At 41.8% G+C, this 17,615-nt stretch overlaps 1 protein-coding gene across 1 annotated transcript in view; it reads right to left on the bottom strand.

Moving 5' to 3' along the window:
* Window positions 1–1,003: 1,003 nt before the first annotated feature.
* The window catches only part of NT5C1B (5'-nucleotidase, cytosolic IB), a 35,290-nt gene continuing 18,678 nt past the window's right edge, over window positions 1,004–17,615 (bottom strand). Inside the window, exons 4-6 of the mRNA XM_066596965.1 lie at window positions 15,763–15,885; window positions 10,356–10,540; window positions 1,004–5,808 (exon numbers count right to left, since the gene is read on the bottom strand). Of these exons, the coding sequence (XP_066453062.1) occupies window positions 5,434–5,808; window positions 10,356–10,540; window positions 15,763–15,885 (683 nt within the window). The 3' untranslated portion in view covers window positions 1,004–5,433. The remainder of the gene's footprint in view (window positions 5,809–10,355; window positions 10,541–15,762; window positions 15,886–17,615) is intronic.

Here is a 17,615-nt window from a genome sequence, read left to right as displayed (position 1 = left end):
CTAATAAATACTTTTATTCTCTATGAAATACTCATTTTTGAGCATCTTTCTTAGAACTATACTGTGCATTCCTCTTTTATGCCTCCTGGATATGTGAGAATAAATTGACAACTGGGTTTTGTGATTTTCCTTAGGGTGTGTCTGGACTTAGTGATTGGACACGCCCTAAACTGGTAACAACTGGTAAGAAAAGATGTATAGAATGACATGCAGACTACACATATTCAGTAAGTAGACATGTCAGGAGAGCTGATTGGTCCTCTGTAAAGAGGTTAGGCCACCAGAAACATTTATTAGCTATCCATAAGATACATATTTGACCGCTGAGGGTCTGACTGCTGTGACCCCCAGGGATCATGACAATGTCGCACCCTTGATTCACCAAGAAAAATTTAACACTGGCACAAAGCGTGGCCACCGCTTCATTCACTGTCAGTGTGCATGCTACCTCCCTTATACTATATATTCACACAGACAAGCGCAATATCGGACAGAGAAACTCAGCCCGATATCTCGCTTACCGACGTTTGTGTTTCACGCCAATGCAAGGCGTTTGTAATTCAAAAACGCCATGCATCGCTTCTGCGAAACTGCGATCCTCAGGCGCATGTTTCATGGTGTGAGAGGATCGCCACAAAACACATTTCAATGGTGAACATCACATTGCACTTGCATACACGTTGCACGGCATGCAATATCTTTTAGTGCCCTATTGAAAGCAATGGGCAAGGCGTTTCGAGGGAACGCCCAAAGATAGAACATGCAATGTTTTGCGTCTTCGCAGCGAGTTTTGTGCATCTCGCAACCAACAGAACTCGCACTAAATTCTCGCCGTGTGAATAAGTCCTTAGTCCCACAGAAGTGGATGGAGCAGTGGTATGCGTACCATTCTTCTGGGGGACTCAGGGGAGCATCATTCTTGGTCTGGTACATCTCTTCTTTAGTCTATGTTTGTGCCCGAAACACCGAAAAGCGAAAATCAAAGAAACACACCAGAGAAATATTGTTTTTTAATGAGTTTTAATTACTGTTTTAACAAAGCATGAAAGAAAACCTTGTGTTGTGTAGAAAAATATTTTTTCACAAATATTCCCAAAAGTTTCACATGCACCAATAAAAATGAGAAAAACCCAGCATTTCATGAGAACATCACAACTTCATTCTTCTGTGTTTGTAAACATTACAGATTGTAGCCAAGTCAAGAGAACATAGAATGTATCACGCTGGACAATGTATCACTGCAGATGGTCCTTACCGACTACCTATGCCATGTCTAAGGGTGGTTTCATATCTGGGGCGGGGTTCCGGTTTCCCGTGTTCAGCGAGCAGGAAAGGGGAATTCCCTGGGTGAATGGCTCCGTCTTATGTTGGAACCGAACAGCTCCAAAGGGACCCAACTGCCACTCAGCTGCCTGGCTTTCTGCTGGAAAAAAAGCTGGATCTGCCAAGGAACCTCCAATCAAGGTTCCAACACAGATATGAAACCAGCCTACCCCTGTGAACAACCAAGCACGGAGTGCTTTTGCAATAAAACTGTCCTGTAGCTCATGTCAAGATATAATCTACAGAAATGTTGGTCAGCTTCACAAATATATTGCTTTGCAATCCAATCTCGAATATTTGAGACTGAGCCTATGTCAGTACTTGACAAAGCCGGGACGGTGTCGGGGATAACTGTGACTGGGGGGTCCAACTCCTGGGTGGGATTAATCCAGTTCTCACTCTTTGAAATAAATTATATGCATTTCCTAAGGCTAATTTAGATACGAGAATCACTCAAAATTCGCTCAAAAGAATCTTTCGAGTGATTCTCGTTTGGTCTAAATAAGGGGACATCATGCAGTTTTCGTGCACGAGTCGTTGATCACTGAATTCTAGCTTGCTAGAATTGAGCGATCAGCTGTTATCAGCGGAGCAGGCTGTTATCAACCGGCTGCACTGATAAGATTCTCTATGCTTGTGTCCTGCTGTGAATTCACAGTGGGGGACAGGCTGTAAGCACAGAGAACACTACAGCTGTTTGCTTATGCAGAACAGCTGTAGTGTTCGTTGAGAGATAGCGGCGGGGTCCCTCTGCGCCTGCATAGCTGTATAGTAGCTAATTAGCTACTATAAAGTATACAAAGATGATCACTCAAAACTGTCACTCAAGCTGTTGTTCGAGCGATATTTGAGCGATCATCTGTCAGTGAAAATGGGGTATTAAAGATGCGGATACAGTTAACTGTGAGAGCAGTACTGCAGGAAGCCAAGTGCTTCCTGCTCTGCCGCCTTGCACCTTCTCTGTCACACAAGTAGCATAATATCATCTCGCCACCTCCGTTGTTCCGCACAATCCTGTCCAGAACAGACGAAGGCAGACTATGAATAATGTTGTGGGAGCGTGATAGAGGTGAGTTTATTGCTTCATTTTATTGTAGAGGCACAGTGGGGCCTATAAATTACTAAATGGGCACAGTGGAGCCTATAAATTACGGAATAGGCACAGCAGAGCCTAAAAATTATTAGGCACCCGCAATGAGGTCTATAAATTTCTAAGGGGGTCACTTAAAGGGCTGATGATTTAAAAAAAATTCATTCATTATGTAGCAAATTATTGGCTGTAGCTTATTTAGGGGAATATAGAAGGTAATGATAATTAAACTATCCCCCCAGCAGGCAAAATGGTATAGTCTCAGCTAATGCTGTGCTGATGCATCTTGGGATTGATGTGAAGCTGAAAGTAAAAAATCTCACTCTGAAGATGGTGCCTGATAAGCATCAGATAGGGGGCTGCACCATGTTGAAGTTACTGCAGTACATAGAGGAGACCTCTAGTGTGTGACAGGCAATCAGGTAAGGGGGGGGGAATGCAAAAATGTGTTTTCTACATAAACCTCAAGCCGGCCCTGATTGGAGACCACCTGATTGATACTGTAACTAGTCTGCTGTATTGCTGTGAACACCCCTAAAGAATCAACTGAGTTACTAGAAGGAGGTGCAGCTTCAATGCATTCTGGGACATGCAGAGTAAGCACAGACTCTGAAGCAGCAGGAGTTGATACGTGTTGTGAGCTCAGTATCATATAGACTTATAAAAGGGATAAGAATGCTACAAAGTCATGCTGTAACTCAAGATCAGTAAACCAGGTCCAACATTTACCTACATGGAAACAAATGTGAATGTGGTATTAAAATCTAATTGATTCGAACCAAAACCGCCTTATAAGAACTAGTTTATGCAGGTCGATTATTGGGCACTAGTATTCACCCGAACGTTCCTTTCCCTAATAGTCTGCCTGTGTGAATGTACAAAAGATCAGCCGATGAAGGAGCAAACACTATTTTTTTGACCGATCTGATCATCTATACAAGCATAAAAGTCTTGCTGGTTGGCTGTTCGTCTGACCATGTGATGTACAGCTGACCAATGACAGCTCTGTTGGTATGAAAGATCACTTTAATGATCCCCATAAGGCTGATCATCTGCCGTGAACGAGTGCTAATCCACATGCTTTGTCAATCAACATTCGTTACAAGGGGCCGATTTTCGGCCTGTGTAAATGGGCCCTTAGTCAAAGAATTAAAGTGAAATAACCAGTTTTTTTACTTTTATAACTCTTGAACCAGACATGCCATAAAGGTAACTTGGGTTGGGATCTGAACTCTGAAACCCCCACTGTTGTCAAGAACAAAGGTAAGTACTGTCCTTCAATGGGGAAACAGTAGATAGCTTATCACTGTGTAGTCCCAAGCTATGGCTATTCATCATCTCAAATACCCCAATCTAAGGCCATATTCATATGGCTGATAGCGAGTTGCGTCTGAGATTCTTAAATGCAACTCGCATCGGACAGCCGATTGACGCCCCGTCCTTATGTTGTCCCATAAGTGAAACACTGTACATTTACATGCACTATTCTCATCCGAGAATCGGACAGGAATAGGGCATCCAGCTATTTTTCTAACTCTTCTATCAGTCCAAATGAATGGACCCATTTATATGAATGGGTTCTTTTTCTATGTGAGTTCTGTACATCTCGGACTTGGACAGAACTTGCACAGAAAACTCGTCATCTGAATCCAGCGGTATGAGCTATATAGCAAACATTACATAAGGGCACTTCAGTATAATCATCCAAGAATCCAATGCAATGCAAAAACAAGACAGTATGTAATGTGTAAGTCGATAATAACATAGGACACCTTATTTTTACCCGGCCCCTCAGTGCAGTATGTGGTTTCCTATCAAACCCTATTCTTAGTCTACGAGCACCAAAATTCAAAATGACTTTCAAAGCAAATTATTTCATACAATCTACCTGAAGAAGACCTCCACCATGAGAAAACTGTTGTTTAGACTTCTTAGAATAAATATAGGCTAAGTTCACATCTACACCGGAGGCTGCAGGCATGAAATTCCCGATATTATGGAGCAGCATGTTGTGCTATTTCATCTGGGAAAATCTCTCCCTCCATCCTGGAAGCTGAACGGACCTCAATCTAGTCAATGCGGTCCACTCGGCGCCGTCCAGGTCCTGCATATGTTGCATCTGGCACTTCCAGTTTTTATGTTGTTTGGTTTCGAGGCCAAACCCAAGGACTTCAGTGAGATCAATTGATTATCTAACCAGTATGAGGGTCTCCTGATTTCCCCTGAATGCAGATGTCTTAAGAAGGCTTCTACAATGTAATATGTATGTTCAGACACGTATACTATGGTTTATCTATGTTTAGATCAGCATTCCTGCAAGACAAATGGTTTATCTAAGGGTAGTTTGATATCTTCGTCAGAATCTCCGGCCGGAGGTTCTGTTGCAGATCCGTCTGAAAATACCAGAAGAAAAAGCATTGCATGCAGCGTCCAAAAGACGGGCAAAAAGTTGTAGTATCCAAAGATGTGTCTATTATCACCTGCCTTATCTAAGATGTATCCCTCAAAGGTCTTGGTATCTTAGAATAATCACCTCAACCTAAACTAAGAATTTGATCATGGTTTTCACTTTTCAATACTGTTTTCCTGTTCAAAAGGTTTCTATGGCTCCCTAAAAAACATGTAGGCCACAATTCCAGTGCTTAGAAAAAAACATAGATGACATTCGTGACAATATCAAATGAAGGTTGCGGTTCACTGAAGGCACTAAAGCCACTTGACCATATAGAAGGCACACGTTAGACGTAGAATTGCCACCACCTGGGTGGTCCTAATGGAGATCACATACTAAATGTCTTACTTTAAAACACCATATTGTAGAGTGTGAAAATATAAGAAATCGGTGTCCTACCACTAGCTCAGTCCACCTCTTGAATGTTTTTCAAGAGCTTCTTCAAGTCAAGTGATCAGTTTCTTACGTGACTCAAACAGTGGATTGTTATTGATAACCTGTTTCACCATAATCACCTATAGAAGATACCAAATTATTTACATACAAGCGTGCTTAAACATAAGTTTCTCTAATTCTTTTCCGGGTCCTTCTTGGCTTCTTCCTTTAAGGTTGATTTGTGGTACTTCTGACCGATCCCGTACGGAACATGAGCTGCAATGGTACCCAGTTCTTGGGCACCTTCTACATGAAACATCTGGTCATCAAAGAAAAGATGAGGTCGAATCTTATCTAATATTGGTCCTTTTGGGGCCCCTGCAAGGAAAAGTGCTTCATCGATCTCCAAACCCCAGGCGCGTAAAGTCTTCAGGACTCGGGCGCCAGAGCTGGCAGCACTTCTGGCAGTAACGAGGTAGGTCCTTATGGGGCACACCAGTCGAGCATCTTTGGCATAAAACTTTCTCTGGAGCTTCCCTAATGCTTCTAGAAAGCCTTTCAATGGACCCTGGAGAAGACAAGAGTATGTTTCCCATTAAATACTATATACATGCTTAATGTGGCGGCAGTATTTACATCTTTTGAGATTCTGGGCAACTCAAATTGCAAAATCTTAGGCACACTGGACGGAATAATCACATTATTAATAATTTTAATGTTTGTTAATAGAACCTGTTTATAGCAGGCAGCTTGGATTGCGTAATCCCATTTGGCACTGGGCACAGACTTGGCACCGGCTATTGTTGCATTAAAAATCACATAACAATCCTGCTCTAGTGTTTTGAAAACGTAGAATAACAAATCCTCAGAGCGTTGTGTGATACTCGCTACATTGTACATGTCTACGCTAAATGAAAGCCGGCTGTTGTCACAACAAAGCAAGAAATAGCAGTTTAGGCCATTTTTTGACTTGGTACCATGTATATAGTACAAGGTGCCTCCCTCATGCACATGGCACTAGACGTTCAAACTCCAGAATGGAGAAGTTTACGTATACAGAAAAAGTAACCAGTGTAAGGCTCCGTTCACACTAATATGATGGATCCTGTCATTAGTTATGTAAATGCAGAACCATTTTCTGATGTATCTAAATGGATATCGATGGAACTTATGAAATCTCTCACTGCAGGCTGTGCAACTGAGAGGTTGATGAAAACCTACCACTATCTATATATATCTATCTGTCCATCTCATTATCTATCTATCTATCTATCTATCTATCTATCAATCTATCTAATATGTATCTCTTATCTATCTATCTATCTATCTATCTAATATGTATCTCATATCTATCTATCTATCTATCTATCTATATCCTACCTATCTATCTATCTATCTATCTATCTATCTATCTATCTCATATCTATCTATCTCATATCTATCTATCTCATATCTATCTATCTATCTAATATGTATCTCATATCTATCTATCTAATATCTATCTATCTCATATCTATATGTCTATCTATCTCATATCTATCTATCTATCTATCTATCTATCTATCTATCTAATATGTATCTCATATCTATCTATCTATCTATCTATCTATCTATCTATCTATCTATCTATCTATCTATCTAATATGTATCTCATATCTATCTCTCTATCTATCTATCATCTATCTATCTAATATGTATCTTCTATCTATCTATCTTTTATCTATCTCATATCTATCTCATATCTATCTATCTATCTATCATCTATCTATCATCTATCTATCTATCTCATATCTATCTATCTATCTATCTATCTATCTAATATGTATCTCATATCTATCTATCTATCTATCTATCTATCTATCTATCTATCTATCTATCTATCTATCTCATATCTATCTATCTATCTAATATGTATCTCATATCTATCTACCTATCTATCTATATATCTATCTATCTATCCATCCATCTATCCTCTCTCTATTTTATAACTACTTATCTAATTGTCTGTGTTATTTGGGGTCATCCATAAGGAAGCTGGCCCAGTGTGGTAATTGACACATATATCATAGCTGCAGACCACTTGTGTGCTGTACCTTATCATTAGGTCTCATCCCTACAAGTCTTCACCATCTATCTAGTGTTGTTCATTACCACTTTTACAAGCTGTTGTTGGATCTGTCCGTGGTGTTATTTAGCTCACAGTGCCCCTTTGTGGTTTATAAACAGAACAATATTGGGGGAGATTTATCATACCTAGTACAAGGCAAACATTGGAACAATTGCCGACAGCAAGTAATTAGATTTCTCATTTTCAGAGGGCCGAAAACTGCAGCCTGATAGATTGCTAGCGGCGACTGCTCCATTTATGCTTTACACTGGTGTCCATAAATCCGCCCCTTCTATGTAATCGAAGCTGAGATTTACTTCTGTATTACAGATGCAAAGCAGCGACCAAAATACAGCGGTGAGTCGCCGACCGTAAACTGACTAACTGCAAAGATGGAAGGTTCTGCAACTTTTTCATTAAAGCTTGATTAACTTTTCACCATTTTCGCGATATTGTTTTGCTGTCATTGAGGAAGAACGCTCTTTGGGAACATGCACACACGCTGTGTGGAAAAATCCGCTCCGGAATTTGTATGTTTAACATGTGGACATTGATGAATATTTGTAAATGGCTTAATTCTGTCTGCAATTCCACTTCAAAATCCACATTTAGGTTACGCTTACATATAGCGGAAATGCCACAGCAAAAACTTTTATGGCAAATTCCACAACATTTCTGCATCCGAAACAGAAGTAAAATTTGCCGATTTTGACTCGAAATCAGCTGCATGTCTGATTTTAGAAGATACGGCGTTCCCCTCACCTCCGCAATCTTCGCACTATCAGCGCTCCCCAACACCCAGTAACCAGCAACCTGTAGTGAGCAAAGCGCAGCCAGTCAGGTGATGTGGATGTGGAATAATCTGACTGGCAGCGCTGCGCTAACTAGATGCCACTGAGTGGAGGGTGGCGGGGAGCGCTGACAAAGACTGCACAGATGAGGGGAGCGATGTGGCTGTTGAAATGCATATTTTGCCACTATGGATTTTCTTGCTGCATTTATAGTGTATGGACATACTTGAACAATCTGGAATTCATGCGGATACTTCCTGGCAAACTAAGGGAAAGATTTGTTCATCTACTGTTGCTGTGTTAAACTCACAGAGCATTGTCTACACTGGACATAATCATCTTGTAATCTAGGCAATGCTCTGTGAGCTAAATACATTAGCAGCAGCTGCACAAATCTCTCAGCTAATTTGCTACAGTGTATCAGCCTGGAGTCTAGGCTCTTCAGCTCAGAGATCATTGCTAACACTAGATACAAATGTATCTATGGTACTAGGCAGGACAAGGTTTGTAGTGGTTTGCAGCTGTGTTGCCATTCACTTACAACAAGCAGAGATCTTGAAAATGGTGAAGGATTGAAACAAAAAGTATATTAGAAAATTACAGAGCTTTTCAATGAATACACTGCTTTTGGAAAGTCTTTGGACCCTTTTGCTTTTTTACATTTTGTTATGTTGTGGCTTTGTGTAAATTAAAAAAATATGACGTTTCCCCCCCATCATTCTACACTCAATACCCCATAATGACAAAGTGAAAACAGAATGTTGGAAATCTTTGTAAAGTTTTTAAAAATGAAAAACTTACATTTTGCATAGAGATACGCATTCAGACCCTTTGATATGACACGTGAATTTTTAGCTCTGGTAGCCTCCCATTTCTCTTTGAGATGTTTCTACACCTTGATTGGAGTCACCCGGGGTAAACTCAGTGGATTGGACATAATTTTAAAAGACATCCCCCTGTCCTATAGGAGATCTCACAGCTCACAATGCGTATCAGAGCCCAAACCAAGCCATGAAGGGGAGGGGGGGGGGGGGGGGGTAGGGGACTGCCTATAGAGCTCGGAGACAGGATTGCGTGGAAGCACTGATCTGGAGAAGGCTGCAAGAAAATTTTGCTTTACCGAAAGCAAAATCACCAAATGCACAGTGGCCTCCATAAATCTTAAATGGAAGAAGTTTGGAACAATAATAGGGGGAGAAGAGCCTCAGTAAGAGAGGTGACCAAGAACCCAATGGTCACTAACTGAGCTCCAAAGATCCTGTGTGGAGATAGGAGAAACTTCCAGACGGTCAACCATCACTGTTGCACTGTGGCCAGAAAGAAGCCTCTCATCAGTAAAAGAGACATGAAAGCCCTCAAAGGACTCTCAGACTGTGAGAAACAAAAATTTGTGATCCGATGAAACCAAGTTTTAACTTTTTGGCCTCAATTCTAAGCATTATGTCTGGAGGAAACCAGGCACCGCTCATCACCTGCCCAACACCATCCCTACAGTGAAGCCTTGTGGTGGCCACATCATGCTGTTGGGATGTCTTTCAGCACCCGGGACTGGGAGACCGGTCAGGATTGATGAAAAGCTGAATGGAGCATAGCACTGATAAAGATACTCTTGATGAAAACCTAAAAATGAGCACAAGAGACCTCAGACTGTTCAGAAGGTTCACCTTCCAACAAGACAATGACGCTAAGCATGTAGCCAAGACAACACGGGAGGGGCTTAGGGACAACTCTAAATGTCCTTCAGTGGCCCAGCCAGAGCCCTGACTTGGACCCAATAGAACATCTCTGGAGAGACCTAAAAAGGGCTGTCCACAGATGGCCCCCATCCAACCTGATAGAACTTCAGAGGATCTGCAGAGAAGAAAATTCCCAAATCCAGGTGTAAACCTTGTGTCATACCCAAGAAGACTGAAAGCTGTAATCACTGCAAAGGTGCTTCAACTAAGTACTAAGTGCAGGGTGGGATTACTTATGTCAGTGCAAAATCTTTGTAATTTTTTTGAAAAATGAAAAACTAAGATTTCCAACATTCTGTTCTCACTTTGTCATTATGGGGTATTGAGGGCAGAATGAAGGAGAAAACATAACAAAATGTTAAAAAAGTGAGAGGGTGTGAAGACTTTCCAAATGCATGATAGTAATTATGTGTATTTACTACTAAAATAGAAAGTCCCTTTAAATGTCCTTCTGACTAACGAGTGTGAGCCTGTACTGTACCTGTGCCAGCGGCTTGTTCTCAAATACTTTCTCATGTTCGAAGAAAGAGTCCAAACCCTTTTCCTTAACAATTTGCTCAGATTCATCAGAAAACAGGACGGCGTCCCCATCGAAAGCCACTCGGAGCTCCTCCTCTGGTAGAACAACATCTTTCTTACAAACAAACATGGTGGCGGCTGCAATTCCTGATTATGAGAGAAACAAATATGCTGGTTAAATTCATTAATACAGTCACTAAAATTGGGTCCCCATATTGAACGTACAATCTAATTTTCATAGTAGCAACCATATTGTCTATGAATGCCACCAATTGTATGGCTAAAGGGGGTGCAGAGGTTGTAGCCGCACCCAAGCCTTTATACCTGAGATCCCTCTACCATATAAATGCACAGCTCATATCTATCTATCTATCTATCTATCTATCTATCTATCTCATATCTATCTATCTATATATCTATCTCATATCTATCTATCTATCTATCTATCTATCTATATCACATATGTCTATCTATCTCTAATATCTATCTATCTATCTATCTATCTATCTATATCACATATGTCTATCTATCTCTAATATCTATCTATCTATCTATCTATCTATCTATCTATCTATCTATCTATCTATCTATATCACATATGTCTATCTATCTCTAATATCTATCTATCTATCTATCTATCTATATCACATCTGTCTATCTATCTCTAATATCTATCTATTTTATATCTATTTCTAATATCTGTATATATCTCATATCTATCTGTAATCTATCTATTTATTTCTAATATCTATCTATCTATCTCATATCTATCTACAGTATCTATCTATCTATATCTATGTAATATCTATCTATCTATCTCATATCTATCTATCTATCTATCTATCTATCTATCTCTATGTAATATCTATCTATCTATCTCATATCTATCATCTATCTATATCACATCTGTCTATCTATCTCTAATATCTATCTATTTTATATCTATTTCTAATATGTGTATATATCTCATATCTATCTGTAATCTATCTATCTATCTATCGATCTCATATCTTTCTATGTATCTATCCATCTCACATATATCTATCCATCTATCTTCTATCTGTCGATCTCATATCTATCTATCTATTTATTTCTAATATCTATCTATCTATCTATCTATCTATCTATCTATCTATCTATCTATCTCATATCTATCAATCTATCTCATATCTATCTATCTATCTATCTATCTATCTATCTATCTATCTATCTATCTATCTATCTAATATCTATCAATCTATCTCATATCAATCTATCTAATATCTACCTAATATCTATCAATCGTGTGACTTCAGCAGTATTGTACATGGCTGGTCACTGGAGAGGGACTCTCTAACCTCTGGACTTTCACTGTCTTCTCCCACATTCCTGCTCTCATACTTTGTGTAGTTTTGCCTGTCAATGGCCCTGAATGTGCCTCCTGTTTAGCCTGACCTTGACAGTGGAGGTTTACACAACAGAAGCCATAGAGAGCTGCGGCAGCGCTGTCTGATTTGCTCTGTCTGTGGAATATGTTGCTACTACAAGAAGGAGGCCGTGCCAAAGGAAGGATAACAAACTATGCACAAAATAATATACACATGTAAAATCCATTCCACAACATCAGCGCCTGACTGACAGCGCCTGGAACGCATCCAAAGGGATCCAGCCTGCTCCCAGACCCTCACGGAGGGAGACATCCTAGAAGCACTTTCACCATGAGACTCATTTAGAACCTAATCCAATAGTGCAGCTGTGGTGTCCCACGACTACCGAGACACGAGGGCCATGCTGAGGAGCTGGCAGGGGTAGAGGCAGGGGTGTAACTATAGAGGGTGCAGGGGATGCGGTTGCACCCGGGTCCAGGAGCCTTAGAGGGCCCATAAGGCCTCTCTTCTCCATATAGGGAGCTCAGTACTATGAATAAAGCATTATAGTTGGGGGCCCCGTTACAGGTTTTGCATTGGGGCCTAGAAGCTTCACGTTATGCCTCTGTGCAGCATGGTTTAGGTATGGGTACGGGTACAGATACAGATAGAGGGGGGGCCCAGCTCACCTTTTGCATCAGGGCCCCTGAGCCTTTAGTTACGCCCCTGGGTAGAGGTGTCACTTATCATGGTGGCTCTACCAGACTACTCCCTGGAGGGACGCACGGGACCTCAGCCAAGGCACCGTTCGGCCTTTTCCAGGCAACGCCTGGTGACGGTTACCTGAATAAGTGTAGTGGACTGCATGATGTCACACATGACGTCAATGTTCTTTTCACACCAATGATTCTCCGGTGGTAAAATAATGAGAGTACACACACAGATAAACTTGGAAAACTCAATCATTGGGAACGGGCAGTGACCGGTGAACTTCACTTCTGCTTTGGCAGGATACAGCTTACTCGTTCGCGTTGACGGGGCCAATGCTCTAAGTTATCTGTAATGCTCCGCTCCTGGACACACGCCCATTCTGGGACTCAGAATAACTCTGGAGGGGAACACAACTCTCTGCTGACACTCAGTAGTCTTGGGATAGATGCTGCACGGCGGACTCCTTTTCTCCTCTCACTCCTCAGAGGTGGTTCCTAGAATGGTGGTAATCTGGATACCTCTCCTCCGCTTTCATAACTTCACCATGTGAGGGTTGAAGGTACCCCCATGTGGCTGGCACTCTTCTTTCTCTTTCAGGCGTTGAAGTAGAAGGACCCACACCTCACTCTCAGTCACTCATATTTATAATGTACAAACATCACATAACTAGACAGACTTGTTACTTTCCCAGCCACTTTCATACATTAACCTCTTACATGCTGCAGCTGTGCAATACACATAACAGCAGACAAGACACTTTGCACAGTGCATCCACATTAAATACAAGACATGTATGGCAATTATGAAGGGGCCAGATATAGGTGTTTCAGGCCAATATACAACTTCCTACTCCTCGGCTCCAATGCAAAATCTATAAAAAAGCCCCCACCTACCAGGTGATGAGTACAGGGTGGGCCACAGAAAAATAGCCCAGCGCCACATTCATATGAAAGCAATCTAAAATAAAATCTATCTTTGTTGTCCATAGCAACCAATCACAGCGCAGCTTTCATTTTACCCCAGCAGTATAAGAAATGAAAGCTGTGATTGGTTGCTATGGGCAACAAGGAAAGATTTTATTTTAGACAGCTTTTACAAGAGTGTCGCGTCAGGCTACTTTTCCATGGGCCACCCTGTATAATACTGAATACTTAAGCGGGAAAGGAGCCAAAAGGGTACCTGGGACCATATTTGACTGTAACCTTTGCAACTCATACACACTCTTAGTATATAAAAAAACAAGCCTCTAGAAGAAGTTGTCGTTTTGCTGCAAAACCCGGCATGCAGTTACATCTCAGGCAGATATGTAAATGATTAGAGTTGTGGTGTGATTAGATGAACAGTCTTGGAACCTGAGACTGTTAAAGTGGTTCCACCCTTGGCCTATAAAAGGCTCTCTGAGGCTACTTGTGTGTGGTGACCTCTTTCCTGCTTGCGTAGAGCTTGTTGACCATTAGCCATACGCCTTCAAAGAGATTTTGCAGAACTAACAGAGTTTGAGAGGGGAATGTTATTGAAATGTGAGAAGCTGGACAGTTGTAGCACTGAGTTTGCACCACCTGATCTGACTGCTTAGAGATACTGGGACCAGTGATTGCCTGAGAGCACACACCTAAAGCAGCAGGGCTCAGGACGCCCTGGACAGACCACCAGTAGAGAGGATCGTCTGATCGTTCAACAAGCACAAGCAAATCCAACCGTATCGTTGTCCAACATCCAGAGACAGGTGGCACCATCGTTACACCCCTGTGCCTGTCGGAAACATTTCAACGCGCTTGGCTGAAGGACATTTGTTCTTATTGCACCCATTACGTGTATTGTTTTGACACCCACCATAATCTCTGTTTGCAGTGGTCTCTTGAACTACGAAACTGGACTGCTATGGAGTGGAAGCAGTCTATCTTCAGGAACAAATCCAGGTTTAGTTTGAGCACTGACGACGGCGATGTTCGTGTCTGGAGACCTCGAGGTTAACACTCAATCCTGCCTTTGCTGTGGAGCGTCACACTGCCCCTACTGCTGGTGTGATGATCTGGGGGCCATCACATACAACAGTGGGTCACCCTAATAGTTGTACAAGGGCCAATGACCGCTCAGCAATATGTTCAGGACATCCTGCAACCACATGTGTTTCTCTCATGGCGGCTTCCAAGAGGCATCCAGCAGGATAATGCTCGGCCGCACACACAAGGGGATCACAGGAAGCCCCCACAACATTGTCACACTGATTGACAAATTTATCACCAATAGAGCATGTATGGGATCATCTTAGATGTCAACTTCAACAACCTTTGAGATGGCATGACTAGAGGCTCATTTACAGCAAATGTGGACTAATATGCCACAGGATACCATACAGAACTTATATCCTCCATGCATACGTGTATCACATCTTGTATCCAAGCTAGAGGTGGCACAACAGGGAACCAGAGCCTGTATGCCCGCCCGTATCACAACTTGCATCCAAGCTAGAGGTGGCCCAACAGGTTACTAGAGCCTCCATGCCTGCCCGTATCACATCTTGTAACCTAGCTAGAGGTGGTACAACAGGGTACTAGAGCCTCCCTTCAAAGGGTCAGTTTTCGCTAATACATTATCTGATATTGTTATTACTTACTTATATCAACGTTGCAGTCACACAGAGAAAGTGTCATTCTATTCCGACAACTTCTGCAGGAGAGATTTTTTTTTTTTACAATGAGTGTAGTTACCCCTTGGCTAAGCCCAGTATCCTCCTTTTCGCACCAAAATCTGCATCATATTCCGTATCAAAATTCTCACCATTGGTGCAGATTTTGATGCAGATCCTCAGCAAACGTCAACCGTTCAACTGAAAGGTTGAAATATGCTGCGGATCTGCAACAAAACCTGCACCAGATGGTGTGGATTTTGCCACGGATTCAGACTAAAATCCACAGTGTTAAATATGGTGTGGATTTTTCTGTGGATCCGAACACAAATCTGCCACATGTGAACGCACCCTTAAGCAGACTGTCCTAGTTCAGAGAGATTCATTGACTGGCAACTGGTGGAAGAATAAACGAAAAGTGGCCTGCCATTGCCTGTCAAACCAATGCCAAAGTGGCCAAGTCAGTCTGGAACCCTGTGGGGAAAGCAAAAACCAGTTCTACTCCAAACGTCCGCTGATACCACAACTAAGAGACTGTCACAACCGAGTGATGAGTCAGCAGAGTTTGGTTATCATGCAGCGATCACCACCTCATTATCACCTTGGCCCTTTTCTAGGGACCCCGTGGATGGTTATTTTGCCCTAAAGGGAGACAACATATGAGAGTGGTGAGTGGACGTTACCTTCTGCAATGGCTTCTTGTACCTTCTCTGAATCTTTCGATAGGTACAGGTTGGTGAGATACGCCTTCAGGTACCCGATTGGGCTCTTCCCTCCCGTCATGCAGAATCGTTCAATGTTCAGGCCTGAAATAGAAGGGGTTATCAGCATGAGTAAAGTTCAGATAAATTCACTAGTATCAGTGCCACCAGAAATTCCTTTAATATGGCCTAATCAAGAATTTGGCATGTGCCGGATTATCTAATGTTCTGTTTAACTGTTGGCAAATTACTTGTTGGAATCCTGCAATGCACTGAGAGCAGTGTATTGTGGGAAATGTAATGAAAGCTTTAGAGTTAGGTCTAAGGCTCTGTTCACATTGATGCATATGGGAAAATCTCCCTCTGTATACACTGACCATAAAGCCTTGATGTATGCCACTGTATATCTATCATACATCATCAGGGGTCTATGGACTAATTTAACGTATGCAGTGAATGTGCATGCCAGAGACTATTATTCCATCCTCTTTTGAGGCCTTCAGACTCCACCCATACTTGAAGAATTTGACCTACTAGGACCCTCTAAGAATATCCTTGAAGTTCCTTAGTAGATGTTACATACTTAACCTATATTTAATGTGCAGATTACAGGTATATACACTTAATGGCCACCTTATATTAGAGACCCCCATCTAGTAGAACGTTGGACCTTCTTTGGCATTCAGTACTGTAGCAATTCACTGTAACATAGATTCCACTAGATGTTGGAATCATTCTTCAGGAATATCAGCCCCTGCAGACAGGAAGCTTCTTGTTGTTGCTGCACATTAGATGGAGGTACTGACATGTTCTGATCACCAGACAGGAAGGGGTCATCGATTTATGCTGCTTGTGCCAAATTCTGACCTCCCATCACCACGGTGCAACAGATATCTGGATTCATCTGACCAGGTGATGTTTTTCCACTGCTTAGTGATGCACGTTTTGCTCTCTTTTGCTCACTGGAGTCTTTCCTTTCTGTTTCTCTAAGGCCAGCTTTACACGGGTGTATTTATTTGCACGAGTATTTGGGCATGCAAAATGTGAGTGCTCAATACACAGGGGATAGAACCAATTGACTTCGATCAAGCTTGTTCATATGCACCTATTTCTCCTGGGCATTTCTGTTGCACAAAAAAATTGTAGCATTCTCTATTTTCCAGTGCATTTGCGCAACAAAAGTCCAAATAGAAGTTAATGGTGATGCACAATATGCTAGGAGATGTGTGAAACACTGCGTAATTGCACAAGAAAAAGAACACAGTTTGAACTCAATACAATGATGCTGGAGCAGATCATCTGCTGTTATAGACCACCCATGATAGGAATGATGCCTTGTGGGTTCATTAGTTGGAGCACCAGTGTTGTGTTCAGCTGCAGTTTGCTTGACTGTGCAACGCCTGTCCATCAAAATGATTCAAAACATCCTCCTCTGACCCCTTATGAGTGAATGAGTTGCTTATGCCCACAAGATCCCCTTACGCTGGATGTTTTCCTTTCGATCACACCATCCTCAGTACACTCTCCACACTGTTGTACGAGAAAGCCCCACAAGTTTGGCAGTAATATCCCGACTCCGGCTAGTCTAGAACCGATGACCAGGCCTTGTTGGATCGTTGGATTTTCCCACCTAATGTGGATTTTACGCTGGACTCCGGGGTCATGGCTCTAATCTTGAAAGGACGGGGCCTCTAATAAAGGGGCCATTCAGTGTATAACACATTATATATTTACAGTCCAACGACCAAAGAGAAGAAATTGGAAGTCGTAGTAATTTGTGCTGTAGAAAAATGATGAATCAATTTTATGAAAATAAGTTGTACTTTGATGGCACA

This window comes from Eleutherodactylus coqui, chromosome 1, assembly GCF_035609145.1.
Source record: "Eleutherodactylus coqui strain aEleCoq1 chromosome 1, aEleCoq1.hap1, whole genome shotgun sequence".
Classification (NCBI taxonomy): Eukaryota; Metazoa; Chordata; class Amphibia; order Anura; family Eleutherodactylidae; genus Eleutherodactylus; species Eleutherodactylus coqui.
Note: the sequence above shows the minus strand (reverse complement) of the source record. Positions and strands in the feature narration are given on the sequence as shown.